Source organism: Dermochelys coriacea, chromosome 2, assembly GCF_009764565.3.
Source record: "Dermochelys coriacea isolate rDerCor1 chromosome 2, rDerCor1.pri.v4, whole genome shotgun sequence".
NCBI classification, from domain to species: Eukaryota; Metazoa; Chordata; order Testudines; family Dermochelyidae; genus Dermochelys; species Dermochelys coriacea.
Genome location: NC_050069.1, coordinates 256,939,955 through 256,959,783, shown reverse-complemented (window position 1 = coordinate 256,959,783; position 19,829 = coordinate 256,939,955). Strand labels below are relative to the sequence as shown.

Here is a 19,829-nt window from a genome sequence, read left to right as displayed (position 1 = left end):
CCAGGGTTTCCCCCACCGGCAACCGAAGAGACAGTCACCTTGGGGCTCACACGGGCTTCAGATGGTAATGGGGCATGAGGGGCTGCAGCTGAACTAGGGGAGGAGGGAATACAACAGCATGGGGGGGTGTAGTGAAAAGGGGCTCAAACTAAAATGTGGAGGGGTACAAGCCCATGGGAGGGGGCATGGGCACACTGAGTAAGGGGCTAATCAGGGCAGGGGAAACCGCATGGGGAGGGGGGGAGGACCAGGCTAGAAGTAGGACAGGGAACCAAGGAGCTAGCTTCAGAGGCTGGGGCAGGGCAAACAAACAAAAGCTGCAGAGAGAAAAGGGCGGGGCAGGCAAACAAACTGAAGCTAGTAAGGGAGGCTGGGGAAAAGGGGAGGGGCAAAAGGCTGCAAGGGGAAAATGGGGCAGGTAGCAAGGGGCAAAGCTGTAGTGGGGCATGTGCACCTGCACAAAAAGTCAGCGTGGGCTGGCTGCTGCTTCTGGCCCAAATGGTGGTGAAAGGGCATGGCAAGCCCGGTGAGCAGCTGAGTCCCAGAGGCAGGAGTTGAAGGCAGATGGTAAGTGTCCAGCGATAGTGGTGGTGGGGGCAAAGGAGGACACATAGATGGACTAGGGGGCAGGCTCCCCACCACATCCCGTGTCCCCACAAACACAGTCAAAACCCTCACCCCAAGAGCACAGTTCAAAAGTTACTCAGTCTAGAGAGAGAAGGGCTACGAGGAGGGGTGCAGTGAGCTTCTGAGAGTAACATAAACTACCTGGCAGCACGGGACCCAAAAGGGACAAGATTGGAGCTCTGCCACAATAGTTATATCTTGTGGGAAAGCTAGTTAATTTGTGCAAACAGGCTCTATTTAGAAGCTGATCCAACATAATAAGGCACCTTCCAAATACAGTTTGCATTTTACAAGAACGAACACAGTTGATGAGCATATATCAAGATGGAACAGGAAGAAGAGCTAAAGCATGATTTAGTGACAAACTCAGTGTGACAAAGTTCCTCCTCTACCTTGGTGGGTCTTGCACTTATTGGTAGATTTGCTCACCTTGGAGCTTCACGACAGCCCTCAGCTTGGCCGTTTTCGTGAACCCACAGTCCAGATCAACTCCTCCTGTGTCTGATCAGGAGTTGGGAGGTTTGGGGGGAACCCGGCCCACCCTCTACTCCGCGTTCCAGCCCAGGGCCCTGTGGAATGCAGATGTCTAGAGTGCCTCCTGGAACAGCTGTGCAACAGCTACAACTCCCTGGGCTACTTCCCCATGGCCTCCTCCCAACCCCTTCTTTATCCTCACCATAGGACCTTCCTCCTGGTGTCTGATAATGCTTGTACTCTTCAGTCCTCCAACAGTCCGCGTTCTCAGGCTCAGCTCCTAGTGCCTCTTGCTTCCAGCTCCTCACACGCACACCACAAACTGAAGTGAGCTCCTCTTTAAACCTAGGTGCCCTGATTAGCCTGCCTTAATTGATTCTAGCAGCTTCTTGATTGGCTGCAGATGTTCTCATCAGCCTGTCTGTCTTAATTGTCTCCAGAAGGTTCCAGATTGTTCTGGAACCTTCCACTACCTTACCCAGGGAAAAAGGACCTATTTAACCTGGAGCTAATATATCTGCCTTCTATTACTCTCCTGTAGCCATCTGGCCCGACCCTGTCACATCAGCTAAAGATTGACAAATGCATTTATCAGTTTATTTGCACCACATGTATCCTCTAAAAACTGATTTATCCCTGACACACTATCAACTATAAAAAAATTAGAAATCTTCCGTGTGTGCGCGCGCATGCGTGCACACACACACACACACACACACACACACACACACACACACACACACACACACTCTCTTCTTCAACTTAACTGCAACCTTCAAAATTTCTTGAAATGATTTTATTAAGCACAATGTTTTTTACATGGATGCCAAATTTTTTACATGGATGCACTAACTGCTTGGACAGTACCAGATGTATGAAGTTCAGTAGGGGCTCCTAAGTTTCCTAGACTGACCTATTCTTTTCCACTTCTTTTTGGGTCCCTGGGCTGGAACCCAGAGTAGTCAGTGGGCACAGGTACCCCTACCAGCCATTGGGGAGGTGGCACAGACCAGCCAATGGAGCAGAAGACTGCCTAGGACAGTCATCCAATGGGACTTTAGTATCCCTATAAGGGGAGGATTTTGGTGACCTGGCTGAAGGGCCAAGGCATGAAGATGGAGTATGCTGAGTCCCAGAGAGCAAGAGGACAGAAGAGGGCACGAGACCTGGTGACAGCTGATCCCCACAGGAGCCACAAGGAGATGCCACCTCCCGTGAGTGGACCCCATTACACAAATGCAACATACTTACACTTAGAAAATAAAAATTAAATGCACAACTAGGAAATGAGGAATAACTGGCTTGGCAGGGGTACTGCTGAAAAGGATTTGGGGGTTCTGGTGGATCACAAGTTAAATAGGAATCAACAGTGTGATGCAGTTGTGGAAATGGCTAATATCATTCTGTGACGTTACTGTCAGGAACTGTGACCATATAGATTGGAGTTCTCAAACTGGGGTTCAGGACCCCTAAGGGGGTCGGGAGGTTATTACATAAGGGGTCGCAAACAGTCAGCCCCCACTCCAAACCCCGCTTTGCCTCCAGCATTTATAATGGTGTTAAATATATAAACAAGTGTTTTTAATTTATAAGGGGGGGGGGTCACACTCAGAGGCTTGCTGTGTGAAAGGGGTCACCAGTACAATATTTGAGAACCACTGTATAGATTATTGTTGCAACCAGGGTCCTATGGCTGAACCAGGTCTTGTACAGAAGAGGCCAAGTAGGATGTCTATGGAAAGGGTGTAGTTTGCTGGTTGTGATTATGCTGTCTGTGTGTGTATCATTTTTGTATCTGAAGTTATGAATACTGGCTATGTACCACTTTGATTCTAAGTAGCCTCAGTGAGGCATTTGGTCAGCTTCTTGAGAAAAGACTATTCTCAGTGAGTGCCCATTCAAGAAACACTTCACTGACAATGGACTTTGGGAGACGCCAATCCACATCTGAGCTTTCCTGGGAATGTTTAAACTAACATGTAAACAATGGCATCGACCTGCAAAAAGCTGAATCATCCATAGACATGTGACTTGCCCAGGTGGCTACAGACTCCATCGTGTTGTGATTTTGCACAGGAGAACACACAGGTTTTTGCCCACAAGAGAGAGAGAGAGAGAGAGAGAGAGAGAGAGAATATAAAAGGCCCAGGAAACCCTTCCATTTTGTCTTTAGCTGGCTCGAAATAGCCTCCCCCCCCCCAAAGAGATGCCTGAAAGAAACTGGAATAAAGAACAGTAACTATGAGGGTGTGAGTGATTGCTGGACCCAGACTAGGAAGGAGTCTAGTCTGTGAAAGAAGCTTATTGGAACATCCGAGGGTGAGATTTACCTGTATTTAGTTTCCTATTGTGTTAGGCTTAGACTTGTGTGTTTTTGTTTTATTTTGCTTGGTAATTTACTTTGTCTGTCATTACCTGGAACCACTTAAATCCTACTTTTTATACTTGATAAAGCACTTTTTGCTTATTAATTGACCCAGAGCAAGTAAGTAATTCCTGGGGGAGCAAACAGCTGTGCATCTCTCTCTGTGTTATCGAGGGCAGAAAATTTATAAGTTTACCCTGAATAAGCTTTATACAGAGTAAAACGGATTTATTTGGGGTTTGGATCCCGTTGGAAACTGGGTGTCTGGGTGCTAGAGACAGGAGCACTTCTCAAGCTGTTTTCAGTTAAGTCTGCAGCTTGTGGGGGACGTGGTTCAGACCTGGGTCTGTGTTTGCAGCAGGCTAGCATGTCTGGCTCAACAGGACAAGGTACTGAAGTCTCAAGCTGCCAGGGGAAACAGGCTCAGAGGTAGTCTCAGCACATCAGGTGGCAGTCCCAAGGGGGGGTCTCTGTGACCGAACCCATCACGCATTCTGTGGTGTATTCACATGAGTATCAGATGTAAGATATGGGAGGTAATTGTTCTATTATACATGGCATTGGTGAGGCCTCAGGTGGAGTACTATGCCCAGTTCTGGACAACACACTTTAAGACAGATGTAGACAAACTGGATGGAGTCCACAGGAAAATGACAAAAACAAATAAAAGGCTTAGAAAACTTGATCTACAAAGAAAGGTTTTAAAAAAAACTGGGCAAAATTAGTCTTGAGAAAAAAGACTGGGGCAGGGGGATATTTGATAATAGTCCTCATATTTGTTAAGGGCTGTTACAAAGAGGACAGTGATCAGTTCTCCATGTCCACTGAAAGTAGGACAAGTAGTAATGAGCTTAATCTGCAGCAATGGAGATTTAGGTTAGATATTAGGAAAAGCTTTCTAAGTGTAATAGTTAAGTATTAGAACAGGTTCTCAGGAAAGGCTGCGTAATCCCCATCATTGGAGGTTTTTAAGAACAGGTTAAACTAAGGCCTGTCAGGGATGGTCTAGGTTTACTTGGTCCTACATCAGCACAGGGGGCTGGACTAGATGACCTCTCAAGGTACCTTCTAGCCCCACATTTCTATGATTCCATAAACCGCATCCCAATCTCAGGGAACAAAACCACAAATTCATCTAAATTCCAGTGTATACTTAAGGAAATACAGCATATGGAGGGAGGGATATGATTCCCTATCATTCTAGAAAGACATTCTATTGGGCCAAACCTGGGCTGATGCAGTTGTAAAGCACTTTGAGATCCATAAATGAAAAGTGACATATAATGACAAGTCTATAAGAAAAGCCAGGACACCTAAGACAAGTAAATGGAGAATTAACTCTGACCCGTTTGTAACAATTGGAACAACAGGAGAATCTCTGGGGGAGCTGACTGGAGTCCAATCTCTTCGTTCACATGTGAACAACCAAAATAGAAAAAATGGAGGGACATAGGAGGAAAGTTTATAGTAGTAAATATGTACAGCTTAGCCAAGTAACAACAATAATAACTGTAGTATTTTGAAAATGCTACAAGCACCAAAAAAGGGGAGGAATTTACAGTGATATAGAGAGGTTTAACTAGAAATAATGGATTTAAACCAAAGGACAAGAAAATACAGGGATATCAGGGAAAGCTTCCTAAAGTGAAATAATTTATGCCGTGGAATAGCTTCGCAAAACAAGGAATAGGAGCCACATCACCACAGTCAGTTAAAACTTGACTGGAAAAAGCACTAGAAACTATACTAGAGGAAACAGTCCCTAACTGGATGACCTAATACATTTTTTAACATTTTTAATTTCTATGATTCTATGCAGCTTCCTAGCAGACCTAGTACAGAGATAGCCTCCTAAAAAATGATCAGGCTATGTGAATAGTATCTCCACCGAAACAGAATAAAAAGTCATCTGGGCAGAAGAATCACATTTAAATACTTGGCATTATGCTGACTAAACATTAAAGCAATTGTTCGGACAATGACAGTATCTTATCAATTTTCAAAAGAAAGGCAGATAATGAAATTTCCAATCCTCTTTAAGTGTTCAGATTTTCTGTCTTAGCTGTGTTTCCTTTCTGATGATAACGAGAGAACGACAACAAAATTCCAAGCAAGACAATGCATGCAAAAAATTCTAGTGCACGTAGGCTGCTTCCTTATAACACATTAGGTCATTTCCTTTGGAGGCATTTTATCTGTAAGTGCCTAAAAAATATTAAACTGATTCTGTTACTTCCCTCTGCCAGATGAAAAAGCAATTTTGTGTGGACTAGATGGCTCAGCTAACAAACCTTTCACCTCCAGGTCACTGGTTCAAATCCAAGCTCTGGTCAATCATGACTGGAAGTCATTGCTATCCGATAGATGTTTGCTGGTTTGTGTGATACAAGATGAGGTATGCTGAAAAGCTGGTCCCCACATCACAATTGGGACCCTTGTGGGCAGTTTCATCTATAAGGATTTGGTACCCTCTGGAGTTTTGACATTGACTTTGATCATGGCTTTAATTAATATGAAGATAAAACTAACCTCTCTCACCTCTAGAGCTAACAATCCTCTCCCCACAGAGAAAGGTTGAGGTGTATTGGTAAGAGGCATTGTAGGAAGCTTGCACTGCCCATGTGGTGGTTAGAGCCTTGGTTGCTGTCGAGAACACTACATTATTTTAAGCTGTTTTCATATGCTTCATGAAGCAATGGGCCACAAACAGAGGAGCTGCCCACACTCGTGCTGCTGAAGCAACATCAGAACTCTGATCAACAGCAAGAAACCAGCAAGCAGCCAACACAACATTTTAGTATTGATTTTTCTTTGAGAAATTTAAATCCTTCAGGGCAAAAATGTCAATTTAATCTGTATGCAGCTACACCATGGCTCCTTCAAAGGTTCCTTTTTTCAGCTAGGAAGGAAGGTGTAACGTAATTACAGCTCAAGTAGCCAGATTCTTCAGCAATGAATGTAAAGAAGTTGATAGAATAAGCTTTCAATACAGTACCTTTAGGAATTAAGGTTTCCCAAAAGCTTGTGATAATTTATCAAGTAGGAAGTTAGATACTGGTTACTATAAAGCAAGAAAAGTTATGGTGACTATAGGCAAACACAGAAGCCATTGAAAGTTTTACCAATAACTCACACTGAACCATTAGCAAGATATTCTGTTTTATGGGCTGAGGAGGAAATTGTGAGATGAATGCCCATAGGACTAGTGGTCTCTAGCGTTGCAGAGCCAGGGAGTTACCTCATCATCAAATGGACTGACATTGCATCATAATGTCTGCACCATAATGTCACACTGTTGGGACTTAATGACACAGCATCATGACACAAACAATGATATGCCTAAATGTCAAATCTCCACCAGGAATATTTTGTGAACCTCTCTGACTCCAATATAATATCTTTTCCCTCCATTTCCCAGCTAACTGCTGGGAGGAAAGATGGATCCATTTGGTCCATTTGCTTAGCATTTTTTCGGCAGTTTTACACCAAGGAAAACCAAGTAGAGAGTAAAATAGTATCTGAAGAAAGGAGGGAAATTCCACTAGATACACTGGAGTTTGCTCTCACACTGATCTATGCTTTGGTTTCTTTTTAAATATAGGGTCTCAATCTCATTGCTGCGACGAGGTTAACCCCTAGAAAGGGCCTAGACTGGCACACTCATTTTTTGCAACTGGGATTGCAGTTTTTAAAAAGATGTGGCTAACCTCTTAACTCAATCAGAAGAAATGCACTTTCACACACTTGAAATACTATTAACACATGGCACTTTAGAAAAAAACCTACCGTATTCTGAGCAAGAGAGCAAAAAGGTGGGCATGCCTGGTACCACAGCCATCAATATTTAAGCATGCACTGTACTGTCCACACAGTTAGTAGGGTAACATAAGCAATGGATTTCCACATGTAGGGGACAATGTAATATGTAATAAATACAAAGGGTTTTAACAAATGTTTTAGCCTATAAAGCTCAGAACATTATATCCATCTCCATTACTCTTTGGATGACAGTTAGATGGTGAGAATCAGACTTCTAAAAACCTGAACTAATAATCACACTAGCACAATGTCAGAAAGCTACAGCATTACATAGTCACTGATGGGCACTTTTGAATACACAGAAGTTATTATACTGATTGGGTCTGTCAACATCACAGTAACTCCCGCACCCTCCCCGCCACATGTACAGTTTTCCTTCAATGTCCAAAATATACTTGACTCAGCTGGAGACAAGCATACGGTTCACTCCCTAGATTACTTATTTTGAGGCTAGTGACACTGTCATTAACACTGGATTCCCCCAAACCAGGATAAAAACCCTGATTAGGGCTCCCCAACATGTACGATCCCCAGCCAAAGTAAAGGTCTTATCCTGCTTCTGTTGACATTAATGTAAGTTTAATTGATTTCCATGGGAACAGGAAAAGCTTCTAAACAGCTGGGATTACCTGTGTCAGGAGGCTACGTACACCATAATTTTCACTATAAAAGGTGTCATGGTTTTAGTTTCAGAGGACATAGACGTGCAGGGCTTTATCTCAACAGGTCCCCAATCTATACATCATACAGGTCTAGGATCTGATCTCTGAACTCTTAATTGTTGAGCAGAAATTAAATTTCAGAGGGGATGGCCATAAAAATAGAGAAGTGACAATACAGAAGAGGTTTATAGTACAATCAAAACCCAGAGAAAAAAAGGGAACACAAAACCTTCATCTTATCTCTGCAGATCACTGAATCAGAGGATATAAAGAAAAGGAGCAGAGCAAGCTTCATTTGTTTGTTCCGGGTTGGCAACACTCTACCTACCCATCAAGTAAATAATCATAACAGGATATAGGGTGTTGCTCAATCATTTCCCTTGAAATCTGATTGAGAAAGATTGGAACAACTGTAACACAATGACAAACACATTAAAGCCTTTAAATCATGATTTATACAAGGTCTAACTTTTCTCAGAAGTATCATCTGGTGACTTTGCCAGTTTTAAAAACAGGGTTGAGACACAAAAAATATATATCTGTTTCAGTAAAAAAAAAATCATGAGATGGAATCTACCGCCCTCTCCTGGCAAATAAACAAATTGTTTTCAGAAATGTGTACATGTGCACACGTGAACATATACACATTGCAAGTAGTGGGTTGTTTTAAGATTTTTGCAATTAGACTTTTGCCAAAGATTTTAAGTATGAAATGCACCTAGAGTTTTCGATAGATGCAATTGGAAACACAACTAAATAAACAAACTATGATTTCTAAGTGTCACTGTGGTTTTTCTACTACAGAACCAGTTTCTAGAAATAAAAGGGATTTTTAGTTTTTCTATAAAGTTGATAAATTAATTTATAAAATGATATTAAATTACAGTAAATTATCCAATGTTTATATTGTTTGTTACTCATCCAGCACTCTAGCAGACAGGAAATATCCTTAAAACAAGTTCCCTTCAAACTGAGGCTTTGTCTTATCCATCTTCCATTGCATTTCAAATTATAGCTCAGATTCTTGGATCCAACCAAGCTGCACTTGGCACAGGATCTGAGGGGCAGGGAAGGTCGGGGTACAAAAATGGTTTTACATACCCTTTGTGACTCCCATATTCTGGGGCTGGATGGAGAAATTATCAGGTAGCCAGCTAAGCCAGTTTTCTGTTCATTTGTACCACCAAGAATTGATCCCTATAAATTTCAAAACACCATATAGAGGTGTATATTGTGGTAGATCATGTCAACCCCATCTCCTACTAAGGCCTTGTTTAAATTGAGGAATTTTTCCCAATTCCAGGAATTAGCAGGAATTACCATTGTAACTGCATCTGTGCAAAAGTGTAGATTAAGGAAAGCTGCAGTTTGCACTGATACAACTACAGCAGTGGATGTAAATCAACTCAATTCCTGGAATCTGGGCAAGTCTGCCATGTATACAAGGCCTAAATATGCTATGGGATGCTATATTTAATGAACACAAGTGACTATAGTTATATACTTCTTCCAAAAGATAAACAGACTTTTAAACACCTCATCAAGAATCACTAAAAATAAAAGCTGACAGCTACCAAGACAAACAAGAGAAGGAGTATCTCGTGTGCAGGGGAACTAAACATATTTATAGTACTATGATCATATCAGTACCCTAACACACACTGTATTTTTTTCCATTTCAGAACTGTTTTAAAAAAAAAAAAAAAAAAAAAAAAAAAGTTGAGAGTGCCATCACTACCGAAATAGAGCATCACATTTAAATAAATAACAGCATTGGGGAAAAAAGCAGGAAATGCATAAAATTAGCAGTAAGGGCCAGCAGTTCTTTTTTAAACTCATATTTTAGTTATTACATTGCTGAAAGTTTATCTTGATGCAACAAAACAAGAATCAAAATATTCCATAGCATCTGTTGGGAAGATACAATTCAAGGGACAGTGTCACACTCAGATATTATAAATAGTCATCTCAAGAATGAGGTATAAATGGACATGTATTTTAATGTTGCCACAAATAAGCAGGTGTGTTGTCTCCACTACACAGCATCTTTTTTTTGTGTTTACAAAGCAGTATTGTCAAATCTTGTGATTTTTTTCATGAGTCTCGTGATATTTGATGTTTTTCTTGAAGCCCCAGTTCCTAGAGTCACATGCTAACATAAAAATCTCAGCTTTCAGTTTTAGAAAAAGGTTTTAGTCCTCATGGCTCTGGAGAACAGCTTGAAAACATGACCCAAGTGGACCCTAAAGGTAAACCAGAAGGCAAAGAAAAAGATCCCAAAAAATATTCTTTTTTTTAAAAAATCTTATTATTTTTAAGCCAATCTCATGACTTTTGGGGACCTGACTTATAATTTTGGAATGTTTGGGTTAACACTGACAGTGCCAAGCACAATGGAGTCCTGATCCCTGACTGAGGCATATAGGTGCTGCCACAACACAAGCGATAACAGAGTATAACATGTATGTTGGGTATATTCAGCTGGTGGGAGCGGGGGAGTTATGTTGTAATAAGCTAAAGTATTGCTTTAAAACAGAAGTCATGGGATGTTAAATCATCAAAAAAAGGCCAGACTAATGGACGAGCAGTACTTCAGTGCAGGAGACCCAGGTTTTATTTCCAGATCCAGCCTTTCAATTCAATGTTGCCAAAGGGCACCCTGGAAGATGGGGGTGCTTTCTGTAGCTCAGGAGTTACCCCTCTAGTTAGTTGAAGAGCAGCATTTGTAGGGTCTGACCAGATCCAATCCGGTCTGCCTCAGCAGGAGGACTGTGACTGCAATCCAAAGTTCAATGGCAAGGGTGAGACAGATCTAAATTCATAACAGCTGATATCAGCTGAGACAAGGTGAGTGAGGTAATATCTTTTATTGGACCAACTTCTGTTGATGAGAGAGACACACACACAAAAGACGACCAACAGAAGTTGGTCCAATAAAAGATATTATCTCACCCACCTTGTCTATGTAATATCCTGGGATCAAGAGGGCTACAACTACATCGAATACAACCATGGAAGATATCAGCTGAGATGTTCTTGTGAAAAGTTCTTGGATTTGAATATCTGATCTGGTGGGGAGGGCTTGGAGGCAGGTGTCCTTGGTACATCATATTTCCCTCACATGTGTAAGATAGCCCATAGTCTATTGACTGTTTCAGAGTAGCAGTCGTGTTAGTCTGTATTTGCAAAAAAGAAAAAAGGAGTACTTGTGGCACCTTAGAGACTAACAAATTTATTTGAGGATAAGCTTTCGTGAGCTACAGCTCACTTCATCGGATGCATTCAGTGGAAAATACAGTGGGGAGATTTGCACACGCACATGAACAGAGAGAGAACATGAAACAATGGGTTTTATCATACACACTGTAAGGAGAGTGATCACTTGAGATGAGCTATTACCAGCAGAAAGGGGGGGGGGGAGAAAACCTTTTGTGGTGATAATCAAGGTGGGCCATTTCCAGCAGTTGATAAGAACATCTGAGGAACAGTGGGGGGGGGGGGGAATAACATGGGGAAATAGTTTTACTTTGTGTAATGACCCATCCACTCCCAGTCTCTATTCAAGCCTAAGTTAATTGCATCCAGTTTGCAAATTAATTCCAATTCCGCAGTCTCTCGTTGGAGTCTGTTTTTGAAGCTTTTTTGTTGAAGGATAGCCACTCAGGTCTGTAATTGTGTGACCGGAGAAATTGAAGTGTTCGACTGGTTTTGAATGTTATAATTCTTGACGTCTGATTTGTGTGTCCGTTTATTCTTTTACGTAGAGACTGTCCAGTTTGACCAAGGTACATGGCAGAGGGGCATTGCTGGCACATATCACATTGGTAGATGCGCAGGTGAACGAGCCTCTGATAGTGTGGCTGATGTGATTAGGCCCTATGATGGTATCCCCTGAATAAATATGTGGACAGAGTTGGCAACGGGCTTTGTTGCAAGGATAGGTTCCTGGGTTAGTGATTCTGTTGTGTGGTGTGTGGTTGCTGGAGAACATTTGCTTCAGGTTGGGGGGCTGTCTGCAAGCAAGGACTGGCCTGTCTCCCAAGATCTGAGAGAGTGATGGGTCGTCCTTCAGGATAGGTTGTAGATCCTTAATGATGCGTTGGAGAGGTTTTAGTTGGGGGCTGAAGGTGATGGCTAGTGGCGTTCTGTTATTTTCTTTGTTGGGCCTGTCCTGTAGTAGGTGACTTCTGGGTACTCTTCTGGCTCTGTCAATCTGTTTCTTCACTTCAGCAGGTGGGTATTGTAGTTGTAGGAATGCATGATAGAGATCTTGTAGGTGTTTGTCTCTGTCTGAGGGGTTGGAGTAAATGCGGTTATATCGTAGAGTTTGGCTGTAGACAATGGATCGAGTGGTATGATCTGGATGAAAGCTAGAGGCATGTAGGTAGGAATAGCGGTCAGTAGGTTTCCGATATAGGGTGGTGTTTATGTGACCATCGCTTATTAGCACCGTAGTGTCCAGGAAGTGGATCTCTTGTGTGGACTGGTCCAGGCTGAGGTTGATGGTGGGATGGAAATTGTTGAAATCATGGTGGAATTCCTCAAGAGCTTCTTTTCCATGGGTCCAGATGATAAAGATGTCATCAATGTAGCGCAAGTAGAGTAGGGGCATTAGGGGACGAGAGCTGAGGAAGCGTTGTTCTAAGTCAGCCATAAAAATGTTGGCATACTGTGGGGCCATGCGGGTACCCATCGCAGTGCCGCTGATTTGAAGGTATACATTGTCCCCAAATGTGAAATAGTTATGGGTGAGGACAAAGTCACAAAGTTCAGCCACCAGGTTAGCCGTGACAGTATCGGGGATACTGTTCCTGACGGCTTGTAGTCCATCTTTGTGTGGAATGTTGGTGTAGAGGGCTTCTACATCCATAGTGGCTAGGATGGTGTTTTTAGGAAGATCACCAATGGATTGTAGTTTCCTCAGGAAGTCAGTGGTGTCTCGAAGATAGCTGGGGAGTGCTGGTAGCGTAGGGTCTGAGGAGGGAGTCTACATAGCCAGACAATCCTGCTGTCAGGGTGCCAATGCCTGAGATGATGGGGCGTCCAGGATTTCCAGGTTTATGGATCTTGGGTAGCAGATAGAATACCCCATGAAAGGTTTTCCTCCTTTCCCCCCCCCCGCTGCTGCTGATGGCTTATCTTAAGTGATCACTCTCCTTACAGTGTGCATGATAAACCCATTGTTTCATGTTCTCTGTGTGTGTGTGTGTGTGTGTGTGTGTGTGTGTGTGTGTGTGTGTGTGTGTGTGTGTGTGTGTGTGTAAATCTCCCCTCTGTTTTTTCCACCAAATGCATCCGATGAAGTGAGCTGTAGCTCACTAAAGCTTATGCTTTAATAAATTTGTTAGTCTCTAAAAGAAAAGGAGTACTTGTGGCACCTTAGAGTGGTTTCTGTGGCTGTGGATGGCATTGTGTTCTGCACGGCTGAGGTTATGGGGCAAGTGATGCTGCTTTTCCATAATTTCAGCCCGTGCACGTTAGCGGAATCACTCTATGTAGAAGTCAGGTCTGTTGTTTCGACACTGTTATAATTTGTTTCAACCTTCAGGAGGAGTCCACCCGGAATCCTTCTTTTTGTAGTGTTGGTAGGAAGGTCTCTGTGGGATAATATGTTGGTCAGAGGTGTGTTGGAAATATTCCTTGAGTCGGAGTTGTCGAAAATAGGATTCTAGGTCACCAAAGAACTGTATCATGTTCGTGGGGGTGGAGGGGCAAAAGGAGAGGCCCCGAGATAGGACAGATTCTTCTGCTGGGCTAAGAGTATAGTTGGATAGATTAACAATATTGCTGGGTTAAGGGAACCACTGTTGTGGCCCCCTGTGGCATGTAGTAGTTTTAGATAGTTTAGTGTCCTTTTTCTTTTGTAGAGAAGCAAAGTGTGTGTTGTAGATGGCTTGTCTAGTTTTGGTAAAGTCCAGCCACGAGGAAGTTTGTGTGGAAGGTTGGTTCTTTATGAGAGTATCCAGTTTTGAGAGCTCATTCTTAATCTTTTCCCGTTTGCTGTAGAGGATGTTGATCAGGTGGTTCCGTAGTTTCTTTGAGAGCGTGTGGCACAAGCTGTCAGCATAGTCTGTGTGGTATGTAGATTGTAATGGATTTTTTACCTTCAGTCCTTTTGGTATGATGTCCATCTGTTTGCATTTGGAGAGGAAGATGATGTCTGTCTGTATCTGTATAAGTTTTTTCATGAAGTTGATAGATTTCCACTCCATACGGCTAAATTCAGTGCCTTGCATAATAACAGGTTTCAGAGTAGCAGCCGTGTTAGTCTGTATTCGCAAAAAGAAAAGGAGTACTTGTGGCACCTTAGAGACTAAAATTTATTTGAGCACAAGCTTTCGTGAATAATACCTATTTTCCACCAAATGCGTCCGATGAAGTGAGCTATAGCTCACGAAAGCTTATGCTCAAATAAATTTGTTAGTCTCTAAGGTGCCACAAGTACTCCTTTTCTTTTTTTAGTCTATTGGCGGTTAGAGAATGGTAAAGGCCCATTTTTGCCAGACAGGGGTGATGGTGACTTATGTTTACACTTTAATTTATGGAGAGAGTCTATTATGATAATATTGAAGCTGGTGGCATCAGACATGCCTCCCCATCACTCACTGAAATATCCCCCCTTTAAAAGTGGATCTACCACTAGCTTCTTCACCTGTCTCCTATGTGGCCTTTGTTTTTATATAAATCTTTAACTGTACCCTGCTAAGCAAAAATACAGGCCATCCTGAGCCAGTCTGTTCTCAATTGTACTGATATCAAGTGATAACTGTGAGGGATGGATTTTAATTTTTCAGTTTTAAATTAATAGAGTACTGTTGAAAGAGGCATGCGTCTCCAAGATAAACATGACGGAGAACAACAGGCAAAAACTTAAGCCCATGATTTTTTAATGTAGTTACCTTTTCCTAAAATTTACCATTTATTATTTACATTACAATACTTACCAAGATTGGTGCTTCATTGTGCTAAATGCTGTACAAACATAAAGTAAGAGAATGTTCCTGCCCCAAAGAGTTTACAGTTTAAATAGACAAGCAGACATAGGGTGAGAGAAAGGAACTATCATTATCTCCACTTTGCAGATGGGGAACTGAGGCACAGATAGATTAAGTGCAGAAATTCCTATGACAAAGCCAGGAACTAAACACAGATGTATTAATCTCAGGGTCTAGTGTCTTAACCACATGACCATCCTTCCTCTCATTTAACAAAAATTCTAGTTTAAAAGTTATTAGTGAAGCCTAATACATTGAAATAGCCAGGATACCCCAAAAAATAATCTACAGCCTGATTCTGTACAGCCCCAATTCAATCAGCATCTGCTAGAATCAGGCTCCTTTTTGCATAGTCAAGAATGGCATTTAACAAGAGCCTAAGTCAAAACTCACATCAGTTTCAGTATGTGTCAGGCAAGATAACAACCTTACCATCTGCATTACAGTCAGAACCACTCTTTTTAGTGCTTGATCTTATGTTCCATTGCCTCTGCTGTTTTTGGGTTTTTTTTAAAATCACACTTACTGATTTTATATCCCAGCTTTTCAGCATGAATCCTCTTGGCCATGAACTGTCCTTCGATCAGTGCTCGTATCTCCACCTCCTTTGGAAAGTCTGGAACCTGTATCACAGGAATACATTAAATTAATACACACACTTTATGTAATATACAACACAAGGTTGGAGTCTGGTTTTTAAAAAAAAAAAAAAAACACCCAACAACCAGATTTATAGTTCATTATCCTTGTCTTCACCCTGATTCCTGCACTCACAATTCTGCTCCTATTCTTCAATCACATACACACTTCTAGAAGCTCATGACAGACAGAATATAGCCCATAACCTTGGCACTCTTGGCAAATCCTTCAATCCTGAAATCAGTGCATGATGGGTAGTGTTTCTAATGCCAGCTGTAAATTCTTCTACATTTATTCCTTAACACCAACAACTGCTTATGAAATTGGCCTTAATTACATTATCTCCTCTAGGGTACATTAGAGAAAATTCAGATGTACTAAGTAATGTCATACACAGAAGAGTTTAAATTTGTCCTTTTGTCTACAAAAAAAGGAACCAAAAACTAATCCTTTTCACTGATTTTCATTCACTGTGGTAAAGAGAGATTAATCCCTTGTAAAAACCGATTATTTACCTTACAGTAACCATTGTTCTTTGAGATGTACTGTGCATGTGGATCTCACTCATGGTGCATATGTGCCCTCTGCACAGGAGTTTGGCAGTTTTATCAGTTCTGTCCACTATGGATCACGTATGAGTCTTTCACACCCTTGGACTCCCTCCCCAGGGTATAAAGCAGAGGTGGGCAAACTATGGCCCGTGGCCACATCCAGCCCGCGGAACCATCCTGCCCGGCCTGTGAACTCCCAGCCAGAAAGGCTAGCCCCCGGCCCCTCCCCTGCTCTCCCCCCTCCCCTGCAGCCTCAACTTGCCTGTCAGGGGGTGGACAGGGGTCAGGGGACAAGGAGCGGTGGGGGGGGTGGAAGAGTCAGGGGTTCTGAGGAGGGCAGTCAGGGGCTTGAAAGTGGGAGGGGGCAGATAGGAGGTGGAGGGCAGGCAGTCTGGGGAAACACAGCCTCCCTACCCGGCCTTCCATACAGTTTTGAAACCCTGATGTGACCCTCAGGCCAAAAAGTTTGCCCACCCCTGGTATAAAGGAAAGACCCTACCATTCAGTTCCTTCACCACCCAGAATACAGATTAAGATTCTCTGAGGGGCAGGGATGGAGGGAATTGCGGGGAGAATGGGGAGTCATGGGATCCACATGCAGAGAACATCTCAAAGAATGAGTTACTATAAGGTAAGTAATTGTGGTTTTTGTCTTCGAGTGTGTGTGTGTGTGAGGATCTTGGTCATGGTGTTTAGCTAACAATTTGGTTCCAAGTGGTGGGGGCTGGGAACTCATCTGAATAAAAATTCCAGAACCGCTTTCCCGACTTGTGCATCAGCTCCTGATGCTGACACCAGAGAATGATGACTGGTAAAAATATGCATTGAGAACATGTGACTAGAGAGCTCCACAATTAATTTTCTGCCGAAACATGCCACCAATGTAGCCTAGGCTCTCATGGAATGAACAATAACATGAACTAGAAATAGTATTTTTTTTTAATATCACGTGATATTCTAATTCTGTCCACAATCCATTTAAAAGCCTTTGAGCAGAGATCAGGTTGGTCTACCTCTAGATGTACTGCCACATGTGATGAATAGTCTAAGAGATCTTCTGAATGGTGCTATAATACAACAGCCTCCTATTAACATTCAATGTATGAAATTTAGATTCACTGGAAGATTAGTGATGTCTTGGAAAATTACAGAAACTGAATATATCAATTAATATGAAAGTCTGAAACCACTGTTGGAATAAATCTAGGGTGAGGGCTCAGTCGTTATGTCTGCGTGTAAAACCATGGGGGATGGAGGGTGAAATAAGTGCCTGAATTTCACTTACTCTCTACGCAGAAGAATAGCCACCAAAAATACAGCTTTAATAGATAAAATGATGAAGGGAACAAGAGGAGGACAGAGGCTCAAATGGAGGTTCCACTAGAGAGGTAAGAATTAGGTTCAAATCCCATGAAGCTAGTATCTTTCTGACTGGTGGAAAGATCTGCAATAGATTCTTATGGAAGAGACATGAACAGGCAAATGACAGGCCAAAATCACTGCCAAGTAAATTATAATGAAGCTGAAAGATAAACCAGAGAGTCCAGAATTACTGGAATGCATGATGGAAGAGTGTCACGTTGTCTTGCCCTCACCCCTACGGAAAAACACTTCCACTATATAGGATTTTCTAGTTAAGGGTTTTCTACTTTCCAAAAGGATTCTCTGGGTCTCTGCTGAACACTCCCTACTGCTGACATTAACCAGAGACTCTCCATGCCATCAGATGGAGAGATGTTTAGTCTGGATAAAGCATGAGTGATGGTCTATACTATTATGTTCACCACTTTACAAGTCTATGATAAATTTTGTACAAAGTATGCTTTGTGATGTATCATTTGAAAATTTATAATCTGCAGAACATTACTGTCCTGGTAAAAATATGTGTTATCAGCACCATATGTGAAGTTAGAAGATTCTATTATGCATCCTTGCTGTAACATGCTCAGTTTAAAAAAAAAAAAAAAAAAAAAAAGCAGGCCCAAACCAATTTTTCAGAACAAAGAACAGACTAACACCCAACCAGGTGTTAAAGAGCTATCACTTACTTAAGCAGTCATTCTCCAGTAATGAGAAGGTGTGGACAAGAAATCTACATTTCCTCTCAATGACAGTTCAACCTTTACCTCCACCCAGCCGGGGATAATCCTCAAAGCGGGGGGAGTGGTATAAGAATGAGAGACAGTGGCCGCCACTTCATTTCTCTCCTCCTTCATCCCTGCTCATGTCATGAACGACTCAAAGAACTGAACTGGGGGGAGAGGTCCCTGGCTGAAAGGAGACCCCACCCTGTGAAATTTACCACAGCATATGGTGAAACAAAACCTGCTTTTAAGTTCACTTGGCTTGTTAAGTTAGGTACTAGCTTGTGTTTTATGTTTTTATTTTCTTTAGTAACCAATCCTGACTTTTATGCATCATAACTTGTAATCACTTAAATTCTATCTTTCTGTAGCTAGAAAACTTATCTTTTGCTTTATCTTAACCAATGTGTTTTGATTACTGTGTGTGGGAAACACCATTTTGGATAACAAGGCTGGTTCATTCTCATTTTCCTTTGATGAAATGGACTTTCTGTGAGCTTGCATTATTCAACAGATTGCTGGACAATAAAAGACTCACATTTCTGGGAGACAAGGCTGGGACTAAAAATGTGCCGGCATTACCCTGTATGTAATTAAAGAATGACTGGTCAGAGCACTCCTGTATTTAGCTGGGAATGAATTTGCATGCTGAAGGCTGTCTGAAAGTAGGCCAGGAAAAGAAGTTACTCACTTTGTGCTGTAACTGAGGTCCTTCGAGATGTGTGTCCATGTGGGTGCTCCACTTCAGGTGCTGGTGCGTCCTGGCACCGTCGATCGGAGATTTATGGTAGCAATGTCCGCGTGGGTCACGTGTGCACAGTAGGTGTCTTGCGGAGCCATTGGTGCCGCATCTAGTGCGAGCATAATCCAAGCCCTCCAGTTCATTCTCTACCATAGAGTCCTAGCAGCAAACTCCAAAGTAGAGAGGAGGAGGATGGGTAGTGGAGCACCCACAGGGACACACATCTCGAAAAACCTCAGTTACTGCACAAGGTGAGTAACCTCTTTTTCTTCGAGTGTTGTTCCTGTGCGTGCTCCACTTCAGGTGACAGCAGAGCAGTGCTCCTCAGAAGGCAGGAGGGACTTTGGGTTCATGTGAGTCAGAGGTAAGTATGGTTAGGCCAACTATGGTGTCAGCTCTGGAGTCTTGAATGATTGCATAGTGCCCAGCAAAAAAGAAAAAGGAGGACTTGTGGCACCTTAGAGACTAACGAATTTATTTGAGCATAAGCTTTCGTGAGCTACAGCTCACTTCATCGGATGCATCATTTGAAATGAGCTGTAGCTCACGAAAGCTTATGCTCAAATAAATTTGTTAGTCTCTAAGGTGCCACAAGTCCTCCTTTTCTTTGTTGCGAATACAGACTAACACGGCTGCTACTCTGAAACCTGTTATAGTGCCCAGCGAATGTGTGGACAGAGGCCCAAGTGGCTACCTACAAATCTCTAATATCAGAAAATTGTTGAGGAACGCTATTGAGGTAGAAACAGATAGTGTGGAATGCGCTCTGAGGTGCATAAGAGGATCCATGTTCTGAATACAATAGCACTGTTAAATGCATATGGAGATCCATTTAGACAAATCACTGAGTGGATACTGAACAGTCTTTCAA

At 42.3% G+C, this 19,829-nt stretch overlaps 1 protein-coding gene across 7 annotated transcripts in view; it reads right to left on the bottom strand.

Annotated features, from left to right (window-relative positions):
* Window positions 1-19,829, bottom strand: part of XYLB (xylulokinase) — a 168,445-nt gene that overhangs the window by 76,750 nt on the left and 71,866 nt on the right. For all 7 annotated transcript variants that reach the window (XM_038392483.2, XM_043509698.1, XM_043509699.1 and 4 more), the window contains one exon: window positions 15,469-15,565. In XM_038392483.2, coding sequence (XP_038248411.1) covers window positions 15,469-15,565 — 97 coding nt within the window. The remainder of the gene's footprint in view (window positions 1-15,468; window positions 15,566-19,829) is intronic.